Consider the following 20,408-nt stretch of genomic DNA (forward strand, 5'->3'; position numbering starts at 1 on the left):
GATCATGCAGAGGACCAGAGTTTGGTTCTCAGAACCCCAAGAAATATGTAGGATGCTACATCCTGTAACTTCAGCTTTATGGGATCCAATAACCTCTTCCGACCTCTACAGGAATCTGTGCATGCACATGCACACACACACACACACACACACACACACACACACACACACACACACACACAGACGCACACATGCATGTGCAACAAAAACAACAAAGCAATAAAAATAAATACATAAAAATAAAATAAAAACTCTAAAAAGTAATTGGTTTTAACTTCAAAGTTTTTTTTTGGTCAAGAGAATAATTCAGTCATTTACAGTAGCTTTTTGGTAGGCAGAAATTATCAGTGTTTGTGAAATTTTGAAAATGAGGTGGCCTCCAGGCTTAGATAAAGAAATGCTGCATTTGAAACTAGACAAGCAATTCTAATTCAGATATATGCAGTTGGACTGACTATTAGATTTTGGATCCAAAAGAAAAAGATGGCAAAGAGTGCTTCTTAGCTGCCTACCCGTGAACTATTTCATTACATCTTATATGGTCACCCAAGCTTTGCATGGTTATAAAATAACTTCTCATCAACAATAAAGGATTCTTTCTCTATACAATACTATGCCATCATTTTATATAATACTAATTAATTATCAAGATTAGAAAATATCAAATATTGACATAGCCCATACAGTAATACAGGCAAGTGTTTTTATCTAATGCAAAGAACCAATGTAGATAGTACCAGAATGTTAGCAAAAATCCTTTGAAAATATCTATATTACTCTGCCTTTTAGCTCAAAATCAGATTAATGGCATTTTAAAATAAAGAATGAAGAACTTAGCATAATTTTATGAGTAAACAAAGGAAAATTATTTAAGAGACACTGTCAGTACCAGTCAGTACAACAGTGTATTTGCACCTACTTTGTCTGTTTTGCTCTAGCCTGCCAACCTGCAAAAATAAAATAAAATATGGCATAAAAATTAAAGATATTTTGATAAAGTTATAAAGAATTCTGAATATCCTTGAAAGCTTTTCAAGAGTCATCACAGAACAGAAGGAATGAAATTAGGTTTTCCAAGGACACCTGTGGATAGTAATATCTTACTGACCACTCTAAAAATAACTTCTCATAATATGGTTTTAATCTAATAAATCAGTTGTCTATAGGCTAGATGAGGATAAAATGATATTTTAGGATTATTTTCAGTTATTTCATTCAAAGTACATTGGTGATGATACAGCAAGAATGATTTAAATGTACAACTTTTTGACTATAGAACAAAATTTTTCTATACGCAAAGGCTACTGCATCTCCTTGTCTCATTAGTGTAGTATTATGTTCTACAGAGCACCTAAAAGATTATTATCTGAATTTACTTCACTGTTTTAAAATTAGAAAAGAGTAAAAACAATTCTAGCAATTTGTTCTTCAGATAAATTCTAACATATTTAACAATGTCCAGTGTAAAACATTAAATGTTTATCTTAATTTGAGTATCAGTGTTAATTATCACTATTTGAATTAAGAAAAAAATAATCAGGTATTTACAATGAATCACCTGCTCACCTGAGTTTTATGAGTTATATAGCTAAGAAGATACTACCCTGCTTTCAATATGTATGAAACATGATGCATGCATAAAATGAGTATACTAAAAATATTAAAAGGAATTGTAGAGAAAACATATTTGCTCCTAGTTGAGACATAGTCTCACTAATAGAATATTTAATTGTGTCTTGAGGGACTGATAGGATATTCTAGAAAATACACACAATAAAGGGAAAGAATTTTCAAGCAATGCGAGTGGACTTGGAATTGCTGAAGGTCATAAGCTGAGTTGGTGAAAGTGACGGCCAACATGACTGGAAAACCAAGTCCATGTCCTAGCTCCCCTGTCACTAAAGGTAGTCACCTAAGGCAAGTGGAAAGTTTGGAAGGCAGCAACTGAGGTATACACTTTCCTGCCCAACAGAGCCAGATGGGGCAAAATTGGATCTAGATTATGGACTGCGGATTTGGATCTGCATGCAGGTTCAAACATTTTAGTAGGTGTGTAATCTTGGCCAAAGAATTTAATTTTGTTTCCCCAATTGCCCTCTATAGAATTAAAAGTAGAAGAGAATCTATCTCATAGTTATTGAAAGGGTTGTATGACATGCCTGACAAAATTATGTACCATTGCCACTCCTACTATCACCTTTCCCCCACTATCATTGCCATCACCATCAGACATGGGTCTCTATTAGGTATAGCAGTATTTTAAAAATATCTATGAGAAAACGGTTGCTGATTATGAGTAAAGTAAAACAGATATGGTAAAAGGAAAATGATGCTTGCTTTCCAAAAACAGTCATTCTTAAACTTCTACGTACACATGAATATTCTAGAAACCCCATTAGAGAGCTATAATTTGTTAGATTCTGCATTTTTGGCAACTGACAGTTAATATCTGGACTAGAACAGAGATGAGACATTTGGTTAGCTTGCCTGAAATAAATTTTTATTTAAAATTGATGAAAAGAAAGAGCATTGGAAGCCGTGCCTCACCACTGGAATTAAGTAAAATACAACAAAACAAGCAGGAATTCTTACTTTAAAAAATATGACTAGCATGCATAAAATCACTATTACATGTAGTGTTGTGCATCCCTGTAATCCCAGCACTTAGGAAGTCAGAGACAAGAGGATCTCTGTGAGTTTAAGGCCAGCCTGGGCTATAAAGCAAGTCCAGGACAGCTAAATATTTTCACTCATCATAGTGATCATGATCATTTAAATAACTGCAAAAGAGAGTTAATTTTATTTATTTTTTTAAATACCAGTATATTTAAATTTTATTTTCTAATTTCTGTTCTAATCTAAATGTAAAAATAATTTTATTCTTAAAAATTCCAAGAAATATACTGATGGACTATTACAGGAAGCAGATTAAAAAAAAAAAGAATCTTTAAAAAATAAAAAAATATGACTGGTCTCAATAATTAAATATTAATTATTTCAAAATAGGGCTCATAGAAAAATTGTATGAATTCTAGCTGGGTTCAAATTGTGGGCATTTTGTGTATAAACTAAGAACTCCATGATATAAGTAACAGTCAAGGTCAAAACTAGTGATGAGAACCTGGGGAAGTTTAAGTATTACAGTAAACAGACTAAAGGTGGAACTGAAGCAGTCCTGAGGGTGTAATTAGAATGTGTGAGCAGGGTTTTTAAACTGTCTTATATAAATTAGTTGTACATATTTAAAAGACTATATATACAGTGAAAATGTTTGTGATCCTGTTATAAGTTTAGGCTGTTGTTTTTAAGAAATGAAGTAGTTAAAAAGCTGCTATGTTTACTCTGAAAACAGAAAGCTATTTGGATTAGGGGTGTCTGTATTAGGTGCTAATTAGAAACTCTTAAGAGAAAAGAGTCATGTTACAAGGAGTGAATAGAAATATATGAATTGCTGATGGAGATTTTCAAGAAGAGGTTCTACTAGGCTGACTTTAATGATTTAGATAAAGTTCATTGCTAATTAACAGCATCCATTTGCTTACAAACAGTGAACTGAGGTCTTTAAACAATGGTTTCTTCCCTTAAGTACATTTAAGGATGGTTCCCATTATCTTGTTTGTATTGTCAAGTTTCTTGTGCAAAATAGCATCAATCATATGCAGGCAAATTATTCCTATAGAGATGTTTAAATAACTAATAAACATGGATCAATCAGTCAGTCTTACACCATAAGGGTTATTTAATATGCATAGGTTAACTTTTAACTTCTATGTGCTCTGAAATAGATCATTGAAAAAGTAATATTTAAACATTGTTTATCCTGATACTGTTTGCTAGAGAATTCAATATTCTTTTAAAGAGTCTACTGCTCTATGCTAGTTTTTATGCATATTCTTTCTTCTAAAGAAATAACAAGTGTATCAAAGATAGTTTATTCCAAACAAGAGCCAGAATAGCTCCAAAGAGCTCTCAGTATTGAGCAAGAGGCCAGAATTAGATTCCACTAGTCAAGAACAATACATATAATTCATTAGAACATAACTAAAATGACAAAACATTCTTTGGGTACACACTGGCATCATCATATATATATGCAGAATAAAGTCATTTGTAAACAGTATCTCTTCAAATTTAATGTTATTTTATGTCTTAATGTAATAGTTGGTTAGGGAGGTATGTAAAAGTGGATCCTGGTGCCAAAATATGATTTACTAATTAAATTAACTTGACCAAATTTCTGACAGTTATTACCTTAATCAAGCGATGACAAAATTTTATTCTATGCATGTTTTAAAATGTTATAATATAAAGTGTGCAATAACTTATGAGAAGTACTTTTGCAAAACAAGAAAAACAAATAAAATTTAATGAAAATGAAATACATAACTTTAAATTGAGAAATCTCTGGATTATAATCTTTAATATAAATTAATATTTTATTAATATTAACATAATGTTATTTATTATATATGATAATATAAATATATTGTATATTTATAAAATATGTAATATGTATATATGTATATATTTATATATAGCATATGAATACACACACAAACACACACACACACACACATACATATATATATATATATTCCATGAGCCTCCTTGGCTATTTGACTAAACTCATTATATTTTTCTATTTTTCATTTTAAATTTTTTCACATAACATTCCTATTGTAGCTCCCTCCCTCTTTACCTCCAGGTCTGGCCCTCCCTTCTTCATACACCTCCCCCCTTCTACTAGTCTTCAGAAAGTGGGAGCCCTCCTCCCTCCCCTAACATATGACCTCATCCTATCAAGTCTCATCTGGAAAGCCTGTATCCTCTTACTCTGTAGTTTCCTTGGCTATTTGTTTAAACCTATGATTTCTAACATTAAGTCAATACTACAAAATTCACAGAGAAACCAAGTAGGTTAAAACCACTGTAAAACTATTACAACTATTACATTGTGATATAATGTGTGTTCTTATTGTGAATGTATAAATATTATGTAGTAAATACTGCATTTTTGAGGTAAATAAAGCTGGATAAAATAGCTTTTAGTGTTCTTGGAAGCAGATTCATAAAGCTTCTAAAGATAACATAATTGATACAAGTTAGTCTTTGATCAATAAGTGTATTGCATATACTTATTGTACACTTTAACATAATTTAATATCATAATATAATTTAGTTCCTATAAGTCAGTCTCAGTTTTTATAATGTTTACCGACCTAAAAATGTTAACTATTGTAATTTGAAGTTTATATACTATAAATAATTACTACACTCTTATATTATACTATATAAAGTTTAAAGGTTAGATTATTAGAAAGTAAAAATAAAGACAATCATGAAAAATATCTTGAGATATGTAGAGTAACTTTCATTACAAATGAAGATATCTATGATTTCACAGTTATACTATTACTGTGCATTTTATTTATTTATTTTTATTTTGGCCAACATTCAAATACAAGAAAATGCTCAATTCCATTTTAAGGTCAGTGAAAGCAAAGAAATGTTTTTCTATACTCAAGATTGTGGCATCCATTCAAATTTATTCACAGAATTAAAGAAATCCTTTTTATACAGGCTTGCTTTGCTTTATCCTATAACTTCCCTTCAGAGATAACATATTTTAATTTGCATCTCATTGTTTATAAAGTTTGTTTTTGTGTGTATAACATCTTATTGACATAACTATCATCCTTAAACATATAGATAGTACTAGGTTCATCTGATATGTGGTGAAAGGAACAAGGAACTTTCTGTGTGAGATTATTACCATATTTTATACTGTTTTTACATTTAATGGGTATATACTACTATTTAAACATTTCAGGGAATTTTCCTCTATTTTGTATATGTTGTATTATAAAAGAGAAATCTAAAACTATATAGCAGAATGACTTCAAATATTTTTGTACATTTATGTTTGATATTACTTCCTTGGTGTGCATTCTGAACTAAAAACTGTTCAGTATTTCTAATTTAAAGATCATTACAAAAAATACCATTGCTATATAGCAGAGGCATCTTCTTTTGTACCTGTTCTATAAATAACTTCTGTTTCCTCCTGACCTCCATCTGTCTTGCACTGAAAACAAGCTATTGATTAACAATAGTTTCATAATTACAGTCCTTTTACATTTCTTATGTTAATATATTCTATTTGAAGTATTACATTATTTGTGCATTTGCTACTGGATATTTTTAAATAACAGTGAATGGACTGCGAAGAACTGTCACCTATATTTTGAAACATATTTACATTTCACAAAACTTAATGGGTAAAAAAATCTGAGGAATTCTGTCACAAAGCTGATATGAGTGGAAATCTAAAGAAAGAAACATTTATGTTGAAAATGTTACATGAGGTAAACAACTGTTGAAGCTGAGTTATAAAAACTTAAGAAAAAGCACTTCATAGTCTGGGACAGTAGAATTGTCAAAGCCAGCCTGAGCTACAAAATAAGTTCCATTCCTAACAACCTTAACTTTATGCACTGTCATAATGAACCTCACTCATTTTAATGTACGTAGTTTACCAAGTAAATGTGAAAAATAAAATATATGCAGACAACTTTCTACTTTAATAGTTAACTTTAAAATGTATTGCGTATATGTGTTTATTGCTAGACAGCAAGTAGAATGAGTATGTAGCATAGTAACAGAGAGTAAGAAGCAAAAATGTCAATGTTTCCTGAGAAAGACACATGACTGCTAAACTACATAAAAGCATTACCCTTGTAGAAGTTTTTTATTGTTGTTTAATCACATTTGTTCATGTGTATATGTGTATGTGTGTGGAAGTATAGTCGATATGTGCTGATTTCTATGCACATAAATTCATAAATATAAAAAAACTTAAGGAAGTTGATTTTGACATTTTATAGTACAGATCCCTAGCTGTAACTAACCTATAATTACAATGAGTCAGCATATAAGACTTTCTATTAAATTACATAAATATAAAATTTTAGCACATTTTGGTAAACAGATATAGTGTCCCTATCTTTACGTTTAAACCATAAATTCCATTTAGAAGCCAAACCATACAAGACTTTAGTCACTCAGGTTAACAAACATTATCAGAAAAAATAGGAATCTGTTTTTTTCAAGGCATATGTAGTCAATATTAATAAGAACAAAAAACTACCGCTCAAACTAAGGCACCAGCCAAGGACAATACAGGCTGTAAACTTTAAACCCCTACCCAGATCTAGCCAATGATCAGAACATTCTCCACAGTAGATTGGAGAGTGGGATATGACTTTCTCATGTACTCTGGTGCCTCACATTTGACCATGTCCCCTGGAGGGGGAGACCTGGTGGCACTCAGAGGAAGGACAGCAGTCTACCAAGAAGAGACTTGATACCCTATGAACATATACAGGGGAAGGAAATCTCCCTCAGGAACAATCATAGGGGAGGGGAATAAGGGGAAAATGTGAGGGAGGGAAGAATGGGAGGATACAAGGGATGGGATAACCATTGAGATGTAACAAGAACAAATTAATAAAATAATATATATCTTGGAAAAAAAACTAAAATTTACCTAAAAATAATTGTCCAATTTAATCAGTTATAAAGTCCTCAAGACAGCAGACTACAAAGAAGAGACTTGATACCCTATGAGCATATACAGGGGGAGTAGGTCTCCCTCAGTCACAGTCATAGGGGAGGGGAATAAGGGGAAAGCGGGAGGGAGGGAGGAATGGGAGGATACTAGAGATGGAATAAAAATTTAGATATAATATGAATAAATTAATAAAATATATTAAAAACAATGAAAATGCACTAAAGAGCAACAAGTATATATTATAGTACCTAAGAAAAAAACAAGAAATGTCTATGCTGCTATTGATTATCTTGATAGATTCTTAATATTAGTAACTTTCACCTATTTTATAAGTTTTCAAGAAACAAAATCTTTCTTAAAGGATAATTTATCTCTGCTAAAAATCTCTGACACAATACCTCTTTTTCCTTTCTGCCAGCTCTTTGCAGATCTCGTTCCACCGCAGACTCAAGCTTCCTAATTTTTCTTTTAGAATATTGACATCTGTGTTTGAAGACTGTTGAATTATTTCCTCCCCAGTTGCATTCAGTGTTCTGACAACAGTTTGTCGTTGCCCAATTCCATCCTGGAGTTCCTATAAACCACCAGAAACACACACACAAAAAAAATGAAACCCGACATCCTTTAATGCGAGAAAAAGCTTATAGAACATGCTTCCATTTGCAGTTACATTGAGAGATAAAAATTGAAAATCTCACGGTGAAAGTTGCTCAGTGAACCTGACATGCCCACATCCAATGTATACAAGACAGAAGGATAGGTTTTATATTAGTAAAAAAGCACCCTCTCAGTTCAGCTTGGGGTTTTGTATTGAAAGCTTGTCAGCTAGAGGATGTTATCATGTCCTACAAATCAATTAGTTGGAAACTTTCTCAAGAGAAAATTTGATTTCTTGTCCCCACAAGGATTTTATATGTTCAATAGTATATGAAATGTTGTAAAATTTAAACATGAACCAAGTATTTGAATGTCTTAGTTAGCTGTCAATACAAAGGTAAAAAAGAACATATATACTTTAGCTAATTTTTTTTTAACTTCTGGAGCTTTTTAAAATAAAAGTACTTAGAACATTAAAGACATTTATTTCAAATTCTGTTTGCGTCAATCTATTTTGCATTATACAGTTGCATAAAGCTGAAAATTAATTGCTTTTAATAGCAACCCTCAAGAAACTTCTAATGTACAGTAATAAATCTGAAAAAAATTATTGCTACTAGAACACTTTTATGAGTCACTGGTCGTGTCATGGTTACATATCTTCTACAATTTATTCTAAATTAACATTTAAGAGTAAAGCATAAGAAATTGTTCGTTAAAATGAAATTATTTCAACCAAGTATGCGACCTAAGAACCAAACTGAAAACTGTAAAACACCACTGTTGGTGATTTCCAGGTGAGAGAGGTCTACACTGTATGGAACACAGGTGGTTCTGGTCTATGGCCGCCTGGCTAATGCACAGAAAATCCCTGAGTCCCTGCAGGTATGTACACAATCTCCAAAGTCTAGCCACGTGCCTATATGCACTCAATGCCTGCTCTCTAGGTATCAAACTAAACTGGATATTACAAAACACCAGTGTCTGCATTTCCCAGCCCAGCAGACACCCACAGTCTGAAACACAAGTAGATCTGACCTCAGGTCCCTTGGCCAATCCACAAAAAGTTCTCAGGTCCATGCAGGCAAGGGAACTGTCTCTAAGGTCTAGCTGCACATCTGGTGGAGTGCACAGCACTAGTGCTCTGTGTCTCCGACAGAATCAGAACTCTGGGCTACAAAACACCAATGCCCGAGTCTCTCTTCTAAGAGGAGACACCATGGTGTGGACCATGGGTAGATCTGACATCAGATTACCCACATGGTCCATGGAAAGTTAACAGGTCTGATCTCAAGTCACCCACCTGATCCACATGAATAGTTCCCTGATCCTTGCAGTTGAGGAGTCTCAACCTATATACACTCACCTACAAGCTGCTCTCAACAGCCAGTGAAGGACACCAGAAACTATCACCCAATGCCAGACAACAAGATGGCATAAAGGCCAGAATAAAAACACAAACATTAAAATCCAAAATAATGTGGTACATCCAGAATCCAGTTATCCAAAAACAATCATCCCTGTGAATTCTAACACAACTGAAGCACAAGAAAATGGACCTTAAATTTGTCCTAATGAAGATTGTAATGGAGGAAATAAATAAAATCTGTAAACAAATACAGGAAGATTGAGGCTCTTAGAGAGTCCATGATAGAGGCCTACAGAAGAAATCACTAGAAGAAATTCAGGAAAATGCAATCAGGTGAAGGAAATCAATAAAACCATTCAAGATCTGAAGATTATAATAAAAGCACAAACTGAGGAAGCCTGGAAAGAGAGAACTTAGAGCTGAAAAGAGGTAATCATCGTCAACAGAATACGAGAGATAGAGAAAGAATCTCAGGTGTAGAAGATACAATGGGAGGAATTGATGCAACCATCAAAAAAAAGTTAAATTTAAAAAATTCCTGATGCAAAACTTCCAAGAAATCAAGGACACCATGAAAATATGAAGCCTAAAGATAATACGAATTAAAGAAAGAGAGGAAGCCTGGCTCCAAGGCCCAGAAAATATTTCCAAAAAAATCATAGAAGAAAATTCCCTCCAATTTAGAGAAAGAGATGCCTATAAATATACAAGAAGCCTAGTGAACACTAAATAGTGAAATAGCATAGACCAAAAAAGAAAATCCTCCCAAAAGGATAGTATAATAATAATCAAAGTACTAAATGTACAGACCAAATAAAAATATTAAAAGCAGCAAGGCCAAGCAACATACAATGGCAAACCTATTAGAATCATACCCGACTTTTCAGCAGAGACCATAAAATGCAGAAGGGCGTGAGCAGATGTCTTGCAAACTCTAAGAGACCACAGATGGCAGTCCAGACTACTATACCCAACAAAACTTTCAATAACCACATAAGGAGAAAACAAGATATTCTGTGACACAATTTTAAACAAAACCTATGGACAAATCCAGCCACACAGAAGATACTAGAAGGAAAACTCCAACTCAAGGAGGTTAACTATACCCAGAAAAACACAGGAAATGGATAACTTTACTTTCATGAAACAAAAAGGTAGGCAAGCACACAAATACATTACTACAACCAATATAAAAACTAAAGGACCAACAGTCAGTGGTCATTAATCTCTCTCAACATCAATGGTCTCAACTTTACAATAAAGAGACATGGACTAACAGAATATATGGGTAAAGAGAAAGCAACAATCTGCTGTGTACAAGAACCATACTTCAGCCACAAAGATAGACATTACATGAGAGTAAAGTGCTAGAAGAACGTCTTTCAAGCGAATGGACACAAGACGCAAGCTGGAGTAGACACTCTATTATCTAATAAAATACACTTTCAACCAAAATTATTCAAAAGAGATAAGGAAGAACACTTCATACTCATCAAAGGAAAACTCAACCAAAATGACATCACAGTTCTGAGTATCTATGCTCCAAATACAAGGGCACCCACATTTCTAAGAGAAACATTAATAAGTCTAAACACCACATCAATCTCCACAAATTAATAGTGGGAAACTTCAACACCTCCCTCCACCAGAGGATAAGTCAATGAAGCAGAAGTTACCTCGAGAAATAGTGACACTGACATATGCCATGAATCAAATGGAACTAACAGAAGTCTACAGAACTTCCCAGCCAAACACAAAATACAGTACCTTCTCCCCTGCACCTCACGGAACTTTCTCCAAAATTGACCATATAGTAGGTCACAAAACAAGCCTCAACAGATGAAAAAGATTGAAATAATACCTTATATCCTATCAACAACCACGGACAAAAGCTGGACCTCAGCCACATCAGAAATTTTAAAAAAGCCTACACACACATGGAAACTGAACAACTCTCTGCTCAATGATAACTGGGTCAGAAAATAAATAAAGAAATTAGTGACTTCCTAAAATTTAATGAAAATAAAGGTACAACTTACCAAAATTTATGGGACACAATAAAAGCAGTGCTAAGAGGAAAATTCATTGCACTATGTGCCTTCATAAAGACATTGGAAACATTTCATAAAAGCAACTTAACAGCACATCCGGAAGTTCTAGGAAAAAAGAGAAGCAGACCCACACACAAGGAGTAGACAGCTGGAAATGATCTCAGGGCTGAAATCAATAAATTAGTAACAAATAGAAAAATTCAAATTTAAGTGAAACCAAACGTTAGTTCATTGAGAAAACCAACGAGATACACAAACCCTTAGCTCAACTAAGTAAAAGTCAGAGAAACAATATCCAAATCAACAAAATCAGAAGTTAAAAGGGAGACACAACAAAACAGACCAAGGAAATCCAAAGAATCATTAGGTCTTAATTCAAAAGCCTACACACCACAACATTTGAAAATCTAAATGAAATGGACAATTTTCTTGATAGATTCCACTTAACAAAGTTGAATCAAGTTCAGGTAAACAAAGTAAACAGTCCTATTTCTCCTGTGGAAGTAGAAACTGTCTTCAAAAGTCTCCCAACTAAAAAAAAGCCCAGGGATGGATGGTTTCAGTTCAGAATTCTACCAGACCTTCAAAGAAGAGCTAATACCTATACTCTTCATACTATTACACAAAAGAGAAATGGAAGGGACATTACCAAACTCATATGATGCTAGAGTCATGTTGACACCTAAACCTCACAAAGACCCAACAAAGAAAGAGAATTTCAGACCAATTTCTCTTATGAACATTGGTGTAAAACTAATCGATAAAATACTTGCAAATCAAATCCAAGAGTACATCAAAAATGTAATTCACCATGACCAAGTAGGCTTCATCTCAGACAGTCATGAATGGTTCAATGTAAAGAAATACATCAATTTAATCAAACTTATAAACAAACTAAAAAGAAATCACATGATCATCTCCTTAGATGCTGAAAAAGCATTTGACAAAATCAAACATCCATTCACGTTTAAAGTCTTAGAGAGATCAAGGCACATACCTAAGCATAATAAAGTCTATATGCAACCAGTCAATAGACAACATCAAATTAAATGAAGAGAAACTGAAAGAATTTACACTAAAATATGACCTAGACAAGGCTGCCCACTCTCTCCATATCTCTTCAGTATAGTACTTGAAGTTTTAGCTAGAAAAATAAGACAACAAATGAAGATAAAAGGGATCCATATCAGAAAGGAAAAAGTCAAAGTATCAATATTCACAGATGATATGATAGTCTATGAAAGTGACCCCCAAAATTCCACCAGAAAATTCCTACAACTGATAAACACCTTCAGCAAAGTGGTAGGAAACAAGTTTAATTTTAAAAAATCAATAGCCCTCCTATATACAAATGACAAATGGGCTGAGAAAGAAATTAGAGAAACTACACCCTTCACAATAGTCACAAATAAAGTAAAGTAACTCTAACCAAGCAAGTGAAAGCCTTATGAAAAAAATGAAGATGTCAAAACATGGAAAATTCTCCCATCTTCTTGGATCAAGAGGATCAACATATTAAAAATGACCATCTTACCAAAAACAATTTACATATTCACAACAATCCCTATCAAATACCTACAAAATTCCTTACAGACCTTGAAAGATCAATTCTTAACTTCATATGGAAAAACAAAACAAAAGCTCCAGAATAGCTAAAATAATCCTGTACAGTAAAAGATCTTTCGGAGGAATCTCCATCTGTGACTTCAAGCTGTACTATAGAGGAACAGTAATAAAAATTGAATGGTACTGGCAGAAAAATAAGTTGGTTGATCATTGGAATTAAATCAAAGACCAAGAAAAAAACTGCACACACTATGGACACTTGAGTATAGACAAAGAAGGCAAAACCATACAAAGGAAAAAAGATAGCATCTTAAAAAATGGTGGTAGTATATCTGGATATCGAAAAGTAGAAAATGCAAATAAATCCATATTTATTGCCCTGAACAAAACTAAAGTTTAAATTTCAACATAAAACTAGACACACTAAATCTGTTAGAAGAAAAATTGGGGAAGAGCCTTGAATTCTTTGGCAGAGGAGACAATTTCCTCAACAGAAAACCAATAGCTCAGGCTCTATTGTCCAAAATTAATAAATGGGACCTCATGGAACTGAAAAGCTTCTGTAAGAGAAAGGACACGGTCAAGAAAAGAAATCCACAGTCTACAGACTAGAAAAGTTTCTTCACCAAGCCTACATCTGACAGAGGGCTAATATCCAAAATATATAAAGAACTCACGAAATTAAAGACCAACAAACCAAATAATCCAATTAAAAATGGGATACAGAGCTAAAAAGAGAATTCTCAACAGAGGAATACTGAATAGCCTAGATACTCCTAAAGAAAATCTCAATGTCCTTAGTCATGAGGGAAATGCAAATCAAACCGACTCTGAGACTCCATCTTACACCTATCAGATTGGCTAAGATCAAAATCTCAACTGACAGCACATGCTGGCAAGGATGTGTGGAAATAAATCTGACATTTTCTCAGAAAATTGAGAATATTTTTACCTCAAGAGCCAGCTATACCATTCCTGGGCTTAGACCAGAAAGACGCTCCACAATACAGCAAAGACATGTGATCAGCTATGTTCATAGCACCTTTATTTGTAATAGCCAGAATCTGAAAACAGCCTAGATGTCCCTCAATCCAAGAATAGATAAAGTGTGGTATGTACATTCATGCAATGGAATACTACTCAGCTATTAAAAACTAGGAAATCTTGAAATTTGCAAGCCAATGGATGGATCTAGAAACAATCTCTCTGAGTGACGTAATCCAGAACCTGATAGACACATATGGTATATACTCACTTATAAGTGGATATTAGGTCAACACAGATGTCATCTGAGAGACTCCACCCAGTGGGGGATCTGGACAGATGCTGGGACTCACTGCTAGACTCTGGGGGAATAGAAGTTCCCAGAGGGGAATATCAAGGGTGCAGGAACTGGATCCAGGGGAGTCTGCACAAACTGTTGCACCAACAAAGGACAATGCATACAGTGAACCTAGACCACCTATTCAGATATAGCCATTGGACAACTTATTCTCTACAGTTGTGAGAAGAGCAGGGACTACATTTGACATGAACTCTGGTGCCCCCTATTTGACCACTACCTCTTGGTGGGGAGGCCGGGTAGGCACAAAGAGGAAGGGAAAGCAGCCTATCCTCACAAGACCTGATAGGCTGTGGTCATATGGTGGGGGAGGAGGTCCCCTTCTGTCATAGGCCTAGGAGAGAGGAATAGAGCAGAAGAGGGAGTGAGGGTGGGAATGTGAAAACACAAGCAAGGGTATAACAATTGCTGTGTAATAAATTAAAAACTTAAGTCATCCCTGTATAAGATTTTAATTCTTCCTCAGCATCAAACTATTTTATTATTAACAATTTTATAATTTTATTTATGTTTTTTAAATGCTTGTGTATTTGCTTGCATGAGTTTATGTATACCACATAAATGAATGTGCCTGAAGATGCCAGAAAAGTGTATCAGATGCCCTTAGAACAGAGCCTTGATGTGATGCAAGAGAAATACATATTTGTAACCACTAAGCAATCTCTCTAGCTCATACTCTTACCTTTTAAATAAAGAATTTTGGTAGCATATTTCTTACAATGAAATAACCTCAGAAGTCAACAAAAACGATAAGATCTTCATTTTATGGTCATTTTACAGAACAATTAAAATGAAAATATGCCTTCTTCAAATAAACATGCTAATGTCTATAGTGACTTTACAGCCCAATTGTTGAACCAACAAGGATTTTATTATTTAAAGATTGCATATAAGCGATAGAAATTTATAGCTAAAATGGAGTGGTTATTTAAAATTGTTAATTCTAAATCTCTTTTATACAGAATCCTAAATCAAAGTCTTTGATTTTTTCTGTTTTTTAATTTGTAAAAGTCCTCATTAAATAGTGTATTGAATTTATGTGAGAAGATTTTTTTAGCCAGAAGAAACATTTATTGTGTATGTTCTACTTAAAAATTTTCAATGATAATGCATAAGAGAGAAAAATAATGGATCAAAAAGGAAATAAAAATTGCATATGCTATTTCATTCTTAGCTTATAAGGCACAAAATGATAGCATTTGATTTATAAAATTAAATGTAAAGTCTCAACTTCACAAATTAAAAAAACATTAACTTTAATTCTATAGTGTATGAATATTTTAAGTACTGAATTATTCATTACCCATGAATCTTCTAGGCTTTGATATCATACTAATATACTGTTGACATAGGCATCCTTATCTACTTTTCTAGCAATTAACATCTAGTTTTAGTATTGGAGAAAATGAAAATCATAATTAAATCTGTTGGATTATTCAATATAGTTAGAAAAGCTTTTGTGGTTTGATCCCAATACTTAAACATTCATTCTTAATAAGGAATGTACATCAGACTCTCCCAGAGAGTTCATTCAAAACACAAAGGCCAAGATTTCCATGGCAAGGCTCAAGGATCAGAATCTTAGCAATGGGGAGTACTATAGAATGAGGGTATATAAAACTGATATGCTATAAAACAAAGGTGGGGGCAACTACATATAGATGGCGGGAACAGGGAAAAACAAGGACCATGTTTACCTGATAACAACCGCATGACTCTTAGCTATCTTTTCAATCAAAAGTTAAACTGAAATCATAGAAAATGACACTGTTGCATTTCTAAGTCTTTTAAGTCTGGTTAAATTGAGGGGAAGAAAAAGGAAATGCAGGTAAGGTAAGATGCCATTTGCTTACAGATGGAAGAATATGAAATAAATAACCCCTTATCTTTTATGCGACACACTGAATACATTTTAGAATAGTATACTTATAAATGTATACAAAGTTGAATGAAAATACAATGAATGGAAAATAAAGTGTGACAAATCTAGGTGAATACTCTGATGTAATTTCACAAACTTATGGTACTTTATCTCTTTTCTTTTGTGCTATTTAAAAATCATTCTCCTACAAAGAGTTTTTGTACTGAAGCAATCCAAAGGAGACAAATTCCCATGGTACATAGTAGGCCCAGGGGTAGCACATATCAGCTCAGCTCATTTGTGAACTAGGTTTTTCCATCCTGGTGGCATACCTCATGATTCTGCATGGGCAGCTAGCTACTCAGCACACTGAGAAAGACTGAAATATGGCTAAAGCTTTAAGCACATTTAGGAAAAGCCAAATTGAAAGCAAGGAATAAGGCTTTTAGGAGGTGGAGAATCAAGACCAGGGAGTCTCAGAATGAGAAAAGCAAGAATCGGGATTACCTTTTAATTTCAAGATCAAGTTCTTTTCCCCTATGTGTCTCAGCAGAATGCTCTCCGAACCATCTTCTCCTCAAAAGTTTAGTTCATTTCTCAGGGTAAAGGAATGTCTTCCATTCTATCTTTTGGCTAGAATGCATTATATCTTGACAATGATATACATCCCCAGACTTTAAGAGTGCCAGAGATTCAACTTTTGGAAAAAGACCTAAAGAGCTTTTGCTAGTAATTTGCAAACTAAATCAAACTGAAGAGAGCCAGTCTTTGTAAATGAACATAAGATTTTTTTAAAATCCACCCCCCCCTTAGCCTCTTCTTTCTCTTGGTCCCACTTTATTCCCATTTCATTAAACATTTATTATACTTCATGAATAAAAACAGTGAAACCAGATGTATACTTTTTAATGAATTTTCCTTTCAACAAGAATGAGGGCTAGGAGATGGTCTGTTAGATCCCATTTAGTAACCTCGCTTTCCATTGAGATACAAAGTAAGCATGTTCAGTGGTGCAATTTAATGTTTGCTCTTGATAATGATAGTCGTTAAAAGGAGAAATTTATCTTAAAAACAGATTTAGACAGTTTCCTTCCCAAAGCAAACATTTTGCCAGTGAACTAAAGAAAGTACAGTAGCAATTTGTGTGATGAGATATTTATTAATATCAAATTGCAGTAAAATTTTATTTACATGTGTTTATCTCATGATAATAGTGATGTGCAACTATTTTATTATTATTTTTATTATTGTTGTTATTATCTGTTAACATATATCAAGTGAATTTATCATGAAGTGCCTTAAGGACTACATGTAGGAAGTAGTGTGTGCATATATACATGTATTTTTTTCTTTAATTTTAAACACAAATGTTATTCAAAGGGATATCACGCTTACCCCAACAAATCCCTCCCATACCAACCCACCCAAATCACCACACATACATCACTACACACACACACACACACACACACACACACACACACACACACACACCACATAGATCACCACACACACACACACACACACACACACACACACACACACACATACGAATCATATACTTTTTAAACTGCATTAATTTGTTTGATTGTTTAAATGTGTTTTGTGGGATGTTGGTATTCTGCCACTCTCCAAAGTCAATTGAATTGCTTCAAAGAAAACTGCTGTCATAAAGTACACAACTTTGTAAAGTAAATATGTTTTTCTGTGTTGAAATCAATGCTAACACTTTTTGGATTCACAGATTTATTCACTCCTTCTCCAGTTCTAAATCATTCATAAGAACTTCAGGGAAATGCCTGAGAACACTTTAAACCTGTTCTTTCTACATTTACTCTGATTTCTTAAGAAAACAGAATTTTCTTTCTCTGCTCAAAGGCAGATCTTGTCTGACAGACATGCTTGCTCTTTGTTAAGTGATCTTGGTTACAGAGCACATGATTTGAGCGTGCAGTTTTTTCTACATAATTGTTAGCTTGGTTTCCAGTGCAGGTTAAATATTTACTCTTTGGACATTTTTAATGTAAGCAAAGAAATACTGGATTTAGTACAGAATATTTGAAAGGAGAAATAAGTAATTTTATAACTCCTCGTTTCTTTCTAGAGGTATTATCAATTTGTAGCTATACAGTATTTATTTTAAAAAATGGAGGGCAAACCAGAATACAATATATACATGCATGCCTTTATAGAAGTAGCAACACAATAATTTAAAGTAAAGATAATGTGCGAATAGAATGGAATATAAACAAGAAATGTTTGATTAAAATGCACAGTTTATTGGTGTAGTTTAATTTATATAAACTTTCTAATAAAAATATATGTACTTATTTCATTGTGGTGTGTGTGTGTGTGTGTGTGTGTGTGTGTGTGTGTGTGTGTGTGTAAAATAACTAGGAAAGTAAGAGAAGCCATAAATTTGAAATATTTGGAGAGGGGAGGGGGGAAGGGAGGGAAGAGGAGTTTGTCTTTTAACAAACTCTCTATTGTTTGATTTGTTAGGAAGTTGATGTGTTTTTACTATGGCAACATCTCTAAGTGGTTGTACAATGTAGTAAAATTTTAAAAGCATATAAGCATTGTATCAAATGTGATTCTCCACCATATCTACTTAGTTAAGACTTGTTTGTATATATGATGTTATGAATGATACTTAAGCTTTTACTTTTTTATCAACAACTGGAATATAATGGAGGACACCTCAGCACCCAAATAGCTATGTACAATGTTATGTAATACAACTGTGGATATTTTCAGTTTTGAAAGCCACATATATCAGTAAGTTGTGTGGGCATGTCTGTAATTACAACTCTGTATATGCGCACGTGCGCGTGTGCACGCACACGTGTGTGTGTATTTGTGTGTGTGCATGCATTTGGGAATTTGGGAAAATATTAGCATAAGAAATAAAGAATTTGTGGCTACTGTTATTATAAATTGCTTGAAGACAGTTTTTTCCAGTTGTTTCATGCACTGTTAAACAATGATCAGCTCAGTAATTGCTGAATAGAATGCTTGATGCATAGCGACTAAGCATAGACATGATGTCACCAGGCATTGGGTTGGTTTCTAATTATTCAAAGGTTCAAAGTAAATTTTAGGAAATTATACTATACTAATATAGAAAAGGGCCATTAAAGTTAATTGAGTTTTTTTCAGACCCTTATTTCTTACCACAAATAAGTCATCAGGAAAATGAATAGTTTCCCAGGACCTTGAGGATAGAAAGACCCATAAATGAGACAGAAAAGGCTTATAAAAGCAATCTGACTAACATCTATTCATTGCTTTTAAGCATTCAGTTTAGATTAGAGGAGCCCCAAGACAAACTAACACTATACATCTAAACCAAATTGGGCGTCATAGTGATGTAGAAATTTTATGTTCCCCTCTCCAGTTATAAAGCCATTAAACACAAGTTTATTTTTTTATTCATGTTCTAATACCTGCTGTTACGTTTCTTAATTTGTAACTCATTATCTGTTGTATGTTTACATCTCTCTGTTTTGTAGAATCTAATGATAGAAGGCAAAAATAGCAACAATGTTTGGTTGTGCATAATCCTGGAAAGAAAAAGCATCAGGCACTGTGATCCATTCTTTGTTATTAGCATTTTCTAAAACATTGCCTGTACGTGTGTTTATTAACTGCATACAAACGAAAGGAATCCATGACACTAAAACAAATGAGAACTTCAGAAAAATCATTTGTCAGAACTGCCTCAGTTATCCATATGAATCTCTAAAACCCAGCAATTATTACAGAGGTGAAAACAAACTAAAGCAGAGTTGTCTCAAGAAGCAATTATGGAATGGAATTGTGTCCTAAGGTTTTGGCTTTAACAAGGTTTTCCTCCTAATCTACCATTCAACGTTAAGCATTGTTCCATTTAAAAAAAGTGTCCAAAATTATTTTCCAGCCATTATTTGTAGCCCTTTTGAAAATGATTTCTTTTTTGTGCTTGTTGCCAAGAAGCTTACATAAAATTACAGATACCTTTAAATGGAAAAAAAATAATACATTGGATAGGCCAAAGTGTGTTCTCCAAAGCC

At 33.5% G+C, this 20,408-nt stretch overlaps 1 protein-coding gene across 10 annotated transcripts in view; it reads right to left on the bottom strand.

Annotated features, from left to right (window-relative positions):
• Nucleotides 1-20,408, bottom strand: part of DMD (dystrophin) — a gene marked incomplete at its 3' end in the record, with an annotated part of 2,106,393 nt that overhangs the window by 822,144 nt on the left and 1,263,841 nt on the right. For all 10 annotated transcript variants that reach the window (XM_084788839.1, XM_084788837.1, XM_084788840.1 and 7 more), the window contains one exon: nt 7,969-8,144. In XM_084788839.1, the coding sequence (XP_084644965.1) occupies nt 7,969-8,144 (176 nt within the window). The remainder of the gene's footprint in view (nt 1-7,968; nt 8,145-20,408) is intronic.

The sequence above is a fragment of the Acomys minous genome (genome assembly GCF_964271855.1).
Source record: "Acomys minous genome assembly, chromosome: 7".
Taxonomy (NCBI): domain Eukaryota; kingdom Metazoa; phylum Chordata; class Mammalia; order Rodentia; family Muridae; genus Acomys; species Acomys minous.